The sequence below is a fragment of the Abramis brama genome, assembly GCF_963993115.1.
Source record: "Abramis brama genome assembly, chromosome: 1".
Taxonomy (NCBI): Eukaryota; Metazoa; Chordata; class Actinopteri; order Cypriniformes; family Leuciscidae; genus Abramis; species Abramis brama.
In genome coordinates, this window is record NC_139963.1 from 72,976,589 (window position 1) to 72,985,492 (window position 8,904).

Sequence of the window (8,904 nt, forward strand, 5' to 3'; positions counted from 1 at the left end):
ATGAAAGATTAAATATGAAAACAGAGGAATGATGTGTTGAGAGTTGATTTACTCCTGAAACGTCACAGAGGATCTCATGATTCAGATTCACACAGCGAGACGTGACGAGACGATCAGATGAGACTGAAATAACAGGATCCATCAGTGTTTCAGGATCTGATGGATCTGCTATCAGATGCCCGTCCTGAACACACCAAACACAAGAGGATCAGATCGGAACAGTGTGTAATATTCACCTCTGAGAGCCAGCTCTGCTCAGTCAGGCCCCATCCACACTACTGCGTTTTCGTTTAGAAACGGAGAATTATAACGAATACGATCTCCGTCCACACCAGCGTTTTAGCTGCGTATTAGAATTGATCTCCGTCCACATTAAAACGACTGAAACGTGGATCACGTGACCATTCACCAACACTGGGCATGCGCGTGCCAGTGTAAACACAACTTCATTGATAAAATTATCCCACCATGCGCTGGTTCTTCCCGGGTTAACCCAAAACCGACGCTCCATGTACGGTCAGTGCCGCCGCTGCACACGGGAATTGTCACAGATCGCTCGAATAATAGCTTGCCTCCGGCGCATGTAGGCAGTTATAGCATTGTAAAATGCAGAATTTACTTGCACAAAGATATACGCCATGACTGATGACACCCAATCATAGAGCCGAGCGTGAGCCTCTACTACATCATCGTTTCTAAAGTCCTCCGTTTTGACCCGTCCAGACTAAAACGCCCTCCGGAGATTCAAAACGAAAAACGGGTCAGCAGCGTTTCTAAACTTCTCCGTTTTGGGTCTCCGTTTTTGCCGTTTTAGTGTGGACGGGAGGTGCAAACGTAGCAAAAGGTCTCCGCTTTTAAACGAAAACGCAGTAGTGTGGATGGGGCCTCAGTGTGTGTGTGTGTGTGTGTGTGTGTGTGTGTGTGTAATAGTCACCTCTGAGAGCCAGCTCTGCCCACAGTCAGTGTGTGTGTGTATGTGTGTGTGTGTGTGTGTGTGTGTGTGTAATAGTCACCTCTGACAGCCAGCTCTGCTCACAGTCAGTGTGTATGTGTGTGTGTGTGTGTAATAGTCACCTCTGAGAGCCAGCTCTGCTTACAGTCAAGTGTGTGTGTGTGTGTTTAATAGTCACCTCTGAGAGCCAGCTCTGCTCACAGTCAGTGTGTGTGTGTGTGTGTGTGTGTGTGTGTGTGTAATAGTCACCTCTGAGAGCCAGCTCTGCTCACAGTCAATAGTTGCGTTTCCACTGTCACTTCCGGGGCTTGATCGGGGCCTACTCGGGGCCAACGGCCAGGATTTCTGGCCCATCAAATACCTTGGGCCAAAGCGGGCGAGCTCGGGCTAGAGGAGTGGTTACGAACAGAGGCGGAGTTCACCTGAGTCGGGAGACTGCAGCGCTGGATGATTCTGTCAGCATGAAATACTTTTAAAATAATTTAACTCGCGTTCATGTTTGAATGCCTTCTGTTTGTGATGCAAAAGACTATGTGCGCTAACCGTTTTCCATAGTAACACATAGTAAACGCTTGAAGATACGCATAGTAAAAAAACATACTGAACGCTTGAAGAAATCAGACCAATCATAAAGTGTATCACAGTCATGTTTTTATTTTATCTGTCAGTAGCCTACGTCTCGTCTCTTTAAACCGGACTATCATAAAATAAAGCAACTTTTTTTTCGGGAGCTTCCTCTGTTTCTCTGACTGAAAATATCTGTATGGGAGTTGCGAGAGTGCTAAAGCTCCTCAGGTCGTATGGCATATATTTGTAGAAATGATCATTCTTTCTAAATGTGATGTGTCCTGTAACCAGATAAACAAAAACAGACGCGACTGAAGAAGTAAGTGTGTCCTCTTTTTTGTGAAATAGACCTAACATTAACGGTAATTTATTTCTGAGTGACTAATGTGTAATTTTGACATAAATTAATTCATTATGATCAATGTATCACTTTTTATTGTAAACCTGTGGTAAAACATCGATGCTTGGGTTTTAAATATTCAAGTAACGTTAAAAAAAAAAAAATGCCAGCAAACGGCCGCTTTTATCATGTTTGTTTTCATCGCTGTTTCCAGTGATTTCTGATTAGTTTTCTGATAAAACTTCCATTTGTTGGTGAAATGATGGGTTAGTGTGACGTTGTTCCAGAGAGGCGTGTTACGGGCGTGTTTTAGTGAAGCACTGTGGAGCTTCTGGCCCGACAGTGGAAACACAGGCCCGGTGCTATTGGGCCGAGGCCATTAGCCCGGCACGGCCCGTTTAAAGCCCTGGCTCGCACTGGCCCGACAGTGGAAACGCGGCTAGTGTGTGTGTGTGTGTGTAATAGTCACCTCTGAGAGCCAGCTCTGCTCACAGTCAGTGTGTGTGTGTGTGTGTGTAATAGTCACCTCTGAGAGCCAGCTCTGCTCACAGTCAGTGTGTGTGTGTGTGTGTGTGTGTGTGTGTGTGTGTGTGTAATAGTCACCTCTGAGAACCAGCTCTGCTCACAGTCAGTGTGTGTGTGTGTGTGTGTGTGTGTGTGTGTGTGTGTGTGTGTGTGTGTGTGTAATAGTCACCTCTGAGTGCCAGCTCTGCTCACAGTCTCCATTGAGTGTGAGATTCAGTAAATCAGGGGGAAGTTTGTACACAACCCTCTCCATCTCTCCACAGGACACACTGATGTAATTCATGTTGCAGAAGAAGCTGTTATATAAATCACAGAACAAATTATTGCATATTATATTCCATGACAAGTGTTTTTTTAGAGTAAACATTTAAAAACATGTGAAAAAGGTGCAATCATGTGCATTTAAAGCGTCGGAAATGTTAGTCTCATCTCCTGTAATTTATCTTATATTGATCATTAAGTTGTTTTCTATAATTGCTCCTGCAAGCGAGACGAATGACGTCACAGCTCGTGCACGAGCCTGAATGTGGATTACTCCACCGGCAAACTTGTTTTCCACTAAACGAGTTCACATACAATCTCTTCATAGAGATTTTTAGATGGATATCAAGGCTTTTTAGGTGAATCTGCAATCTCTGACCCAGTTTGTTTGCTGCAATACACTGTGTTTTCCATCAACGGCCAACCCCGGGTGTGGAAACGATCTGGGTTACTTGACTGTAACCCTGTTCCCTGAGAAAGCGGAACGAGATGCTGCGCTGCTCAGCGCATTGGGAACGGGAATACCCACGCCGCCGTGCTTAAAAGTGTCTGGACCCCTACGGTTGTGTAGGTGTGCTCACAAGAAGGCCTCAGACATTAGCTTGAGATGGACGTGAGAGCCCGGAGTTGCATGAACATCCAAACTATAATATCTTATGAATGTGTGCGGAGAGGACCAGCCTGCCGCATCACAAACAAGTTGCATACTTAGGCAGGTATTCAGGATGAGGATGCAAAATCACTTTCACCATTCCTGGGGCAAAGTCTAAGCAGGATGGCAAGATCGTCAGAGCCTGCATATCCCCGATTCTTTATAGCTAGTTATAGCCATAAGAAAAACCATCTTTAAGGTCAGAAGTTTGTCAGACACTGACTCTAGAGGTTCAAAGGGGGTCTTAACCAGACCCTCGAGGACTATAACTAAGTCTATAGTTCTTACGGGAGGCCTCAGTCATCTGACCCCATCGAATGAAGCGAGCGTGTCCTCCGCCTGGGAAAGAAGGTCCCTCCTCTCTGGAATCGCCCATGGCGAGCCGTCGAGGAGAGATATTATCTCTGAGAACCATACTCTGTTCGGCCAACGCGGCGCTATCAGTAAGAGGCAAGACCCTTGTTGGTGAACTCTGGCTAGAACTCCCGGGAGCAGAGAAACTGGAGGAAGCGCATACTGCTGCATTCTGGGCCATGTGTGCACCATCGCATCCAGACCCAGGGGCTGGGTGACTCAGAGAGAAGTAGAGGGGACATTGCGCTGTCTGATAAGAGGTGAAGAGGTCCACCTCCGCTCGTAAAATCTGGTCCAGATCTGTCTCACTACTTCCGGGTGGAGTTTCCATTCCCCTATCTGTAGTTTCTGTCTGGACAGTAAATCCGCTCCCACATTCAGATGCCCTGGAATATACACTGCCCTGAGTGACAAGAACTTGTCCTGGGCCCAGAGAAAAATATGCCTCACTATTCTGTTCAGATTGCGTGAGCGCAGACCTCCCTGGTGATTTATATACGCCTTCTCTCTAAGATCAAATCCTCTCTCTCTGAGAAAACCTTAGAGATTGCTATCCATGCGCTCATTACATCGTGTTTGGATTATTGCAACTCTCTTTACTATGGCATGTCCAAATACTCTATTGCTCATCTCCAATTAGCACAAAATGCTGCTGCAAAGATTCTCAAAAGAAAACGTAAATTTGATCATTAGATCTCCAATCGTGAAATCGCTGCATTGGCTACCTGTGCATTTGAGAATTGAGTTTAATCTGGCTACTCTGTCCACACAATCCAACACGAAACCTGAGGTCTGGTGATAAGAGACATTAGTCTGTCCCAGATCAAGGTTAAAGCATAGAGGAGATAGAGCATTTGCTATTGCATTCTGGCTTTAACATCAAAGCATTAACATTTGTGTGGGGAAATCAGTTCCAGTGGAGGTTAGCAGTCAATGCAGGTTTAAGATACAGACAGCATGTGGACATTCTTGCAGAACGGACCTGTTGGTAGTCCAACGCTATCTCTGGCTATTGATGCACTTCAAACTGTAATTAATATTCTGCAACAGTAGATTGCTTTCGATTTGGTTCTGTTGTCTCTAAATAAATTCGATAAATCTCGGATTCGCACGCACTCGCACACATCACACCGGGATAATAGGCTTTAAAAACTTAATTTAACAAAAAATTATTTTGTTTAAAAAAATGTCTATAGTCTAAAACCTTGCTGATTTATATTAGATTAGTAGGCCTACTGCTCCTAGGCCATCCAAAGTTCAATCTTGCTAATTTTCTCTGAACATCACTGTTCACGTTTTTTTACGTTTCTTCATTCGGATCCATTTGCGATCCATTCCATTCTGAATAAACAACAACGTAGTTTACATGCTTCGTCCTTGTTACATTATTCATTAAGATAATAATTAATAAATGCACACACAATTATCCGTGAACTTGATAAATGTTGATAAATGTTTTACTATGCACAAACAAATGCCTTTCAACTAATGTGTGCAAAATTCAGAATTAAACGAATGTGCAGCAATTTGTACAAATAGAGAGTCTGTAGGTCTAATATACGTGTTGTAGCCATTAAATAAGCTCAATTAATTTCATATTTGTTAAAATTTTATGTTTTTTTTTTTTCCCATCTATGTTGATTATGAAAAGTGAACAGCGCGAGTAAGATAGGATGCGCTATATATCGAGAGACATGGAGTGGGTCAGACCATTTTGACCACTTCATTAAGTTTTGAGGTTTGGTTAGTTGAAAGCCTTTCTTTAAAGTGAATTTCGTCATGTATAAATTGTAGGCAGACACTATAATCATGACATGGAGGCGCCGGCGCGGACACTTGCATTGCACGTGAACTGGAGCGCATCTCATCATAAATTAACCGAAACTCAGCGTATGCCTCACAGACATGACAAATACATCTAAAGAAATCTTGAAATGTCTTTAAACATAACAATTGAAAACGAAAAGAAATAGCTGCTCTCTGTTTATGTAATCCATGATGTGCATTTCTCTCTAGCGCGTTCACTACAGAGATGGCGATCGTCAACTTCATCTTTGCAGCCGACACTGACACAGAAAACACTAGTTTAATAATAAAAATCAATGCGCATGTCACCGGATTTACCAAGGCACATCTTGTTTGTTGCAATAACATTATTAATAATAATCAGTCTATGAATGCTGAATGTTGTGCTTGTTCAATTTAATAAAATGAATACTTTAATTGTGATAATTAATATGTAAGTGATAATGTAGAGCGAGGCGGTTGCAGGCTGACAAGAACCCTGACGTGAAGCGGAGCTTGAATCAGCCTGAAGGGGTTGTATTCGCTATAACAACCGCCTCGTTCTACATTATCCTGCTTATTACATGGCTACCTACCAAATAAATCAATAATTTGACACAAAATATTGGTTTAAAAAGGAGTTTATTGATTTAAAAACGATTGTATTGCTTCCGCTAAAGAAAATAGTCAGTTCCGTCTCTATGGTTAGAATCTTGCGTCCATAGCAACGCTCTGTTTTTCATGGCAACGGTGTGTTATACTTAGCAGCGGCTGATATCAAGAAATAACACACCGCATTCTACATTAGAATTCAACCAAGCCATGTAATAAAATTGAATATTAAATATTAAGTGGCCAATGTTTGCCAATTTATTAATAGTATTTATATATAATATATCTAGCACCACAGGCGTAATTTGCGGGTGGGATGGATGGGACATGTCCGCACCACTTTTTGCCACTTCTCGCGGCACGAACGTACCAATTCTACAAATAAATAAAACATCTCCAGTTAACTGGCAGAGCATTCATTTCGTTCGTTTTATAAATAAGAAGCAATCTAGCACTGAAATGTGTTTTTTAAATAAAGTGCTCGTTGCCACTGCGATCAGTGGCGCGGATACAGTGTTTTCTGTGGATACAATGTCTTCACTCGGACGCGCACTTCAATCCGTTGCGGATACTCTCTATTCGTTTTGGTGAAATCACAAAACATAGAGCACACAAATGTGTCCCTGCTTGATATACAACTACTGATAAACATACAGTGGCGGATACAGAACGCCAATAATTGGTGGGCCTGGTGAATATACGGAGGGGCCTCAGTTTTTTAAGCTTATATACGCCTGATAAATATGTAAACTATAGCAGATCGGTACTTCGGTAGTGAATTGAAATAGGTCTATGCCTTGTACTCATGCCAGTCAGCCTTCCCACCTGCTTTAAACCTGAAGGTCATCTGTCTGATGTCATTACACTCGACTCAGCACCTGCGTCTCTTATTAGGCTACGTTTCTGTAATTTGGTCCCTGTGAAGCATCCTGGTCGCCATAGTGGAAAAAAACAAGGTTAGCCTATATTGTTTTACAGATATTCATTACAATTGCATTGATCAAGAACCAATCTTCTCTTGGTAAAACTATTTTTACATAAAATTGTTATCTAGATATTTCCTTTGGGGTACACAGGAAAATGAAGAAAATGGAAAAAAAAGAAAAAGAAATAGGAGGATCTTTAATTGTGGTAGCAGGACAATACTTCTGCTGTCAGGAAAGACAAATCAAGTTCAATACCGGTCCTGACCTGAGCACAAGCTCTCATTCCAATCCTGAAAGTCTCCATACTTATATATAAAGTCTTAAATACCATTTTTAAAATACTTAGTCTTAAGTCTTAAAAATTAATTTCAATTGATAATATCACCCTAATTACTGTTTGTCTGTGACTGTGCCCAAACTCTGAATAAAAAGGTTTCAATAAGCGCACACGCTTGCGATAGCTGTAAATGTAAGCACAACACAAGCTCACGTTGTTTTCCAAAGACAGATATTGATTACAATGGTCTGTATCTTATATAATATCTGTATCTTAATCCTGCATTGATTGCTAACCTCCACTGGAACTGATTTCCCCACACAAATGCTAATGCTTTGATGTTAAAGCTAGAATGTCCACTAATGTGTTTATTTACAAAAAGTGGAGAAAAACAAGGCAATTTTATTTTTATCTAAATTTTCATAAAACTGCAATTTAAATATATTATTTATATGGGTTATACAATAAAAAGTACCAAATCAATAGGCTGATCTATAGCATGTTAAATAGTGGTAGCTATTTAACATGAATGGTACACCCCCCCCCCCCTAAGCTCACAGAAATGGTTAGACCCAGTAGCCAATTACACTTTGTTTTACACATTTTTTAACATGTATTTCACTGGTATTTTACGTGTATTTAACGCGCTGATTTGTCACGCGCAAACAACACGTATTTAACGTACATTCGCGTGCTGCTGTTGTTATTCGTATCTTCTGAGCACGTGCACCCATATCCGCCTATCTCTTCCGTATACAAGGCTAGCTACCAGAGCTTCAAATTCATTTTACACAAAATGTCTAGTTAGTTGGCGAGTTCATTAATGAATTACTACTCGTTTGTATTTCTTTCGAAATGGTGAATTATTGCATGGTACCTGGATGTTCAGCCAGAACATGCGTTGCGAAACTAGGATAGTTCACAACACAAACGTCCGTGTCCTCGTCTGATTCAGAGATTTCGTCCAGGAGAAAGTGGCATCGTTGAAATTGTTTGCTGCAGACGTACTCTATCTCTGTGTCCGTAAGCGCACAGTGAGAGCACTCAGCACAGGCACCACCAGTCCGCCCTAACTCGAGCCAGTCCGGGCTCCTCGTCCGCGGCAGGCAGGTCTTCTGCCTCGGCTGCTCTTCGCTATATCGCGGCTCATAAAGGTAGCCACAAACACCTGATTCAAGCATCAGACTTCCGAAATCCTCTTCTTCTACATCATATTGAGTAGGCTACCCTCCGCTATTGTCGTAACTTCACATCTGGCTCCACAGCGCCTGTTAGCTAAGTTTCCAAACAAGATGGCGGATATTGCTTTTAGTTTGAGGAACGAGTGTTTGTAGTTTCACTTTCAACCCCTCTACAAAGATCTGGGACTTCCTGCTTAGAATGACGCACAATTACGATTTTTGCGTCATTGTAAGCAGGAACTGAAACACTAGGCTTATGGCAAGCCATTTTAACATTTAACAGCTAGACTGGATATGTGTTGCAGATATCTGTAATTCAGTTTTGCCTAGTCAAAAAGAACATTTCAGATATCCGCAACTACATTCTTCCTTTCCATAATTGTAATTTCAGATATCCACAAAGACATTCTTCCTAGGACAAATGACGTCACTTTTGCCATTCATTTGTATAGGGTTTATCATTACAGATATC

At 41.9% G+C, this 8,904-nt stretch overlaps 1 protein-coding gene across 1 annotated transcript in view; it reads right to left on the bottom strand.

Moving 5' to 3' along the window:
• LOC311095175 (uncharacterized protein) overlaps positions 1-8,572 on the bottom strand; it is a 29,385-nt gene extending 20,813 nt beyond the window's left edge. The window contains exons 1-3 of the mRNA XM_084133579.1: positions 8,129-8,572; positions 2,554-2,680; positions 53-184 (exon numbers count right to left, since the gene is read on the bottom strand). Of these exons, the coding sequence (XP_083989705.1) occupies positions 53-184; positions 2,554-2,667 (246 nt within the window). The 5' untranslated portion in view covers positions 2,668-2,680; positions 8,129-8,572. The remainder of the gene's footprint in view (positions 1-52; positions 185-2,553; positions 2,681-8,128) is intronic.
• Positions 8,573-8,904: the final 332 nt, after the last annotated feature.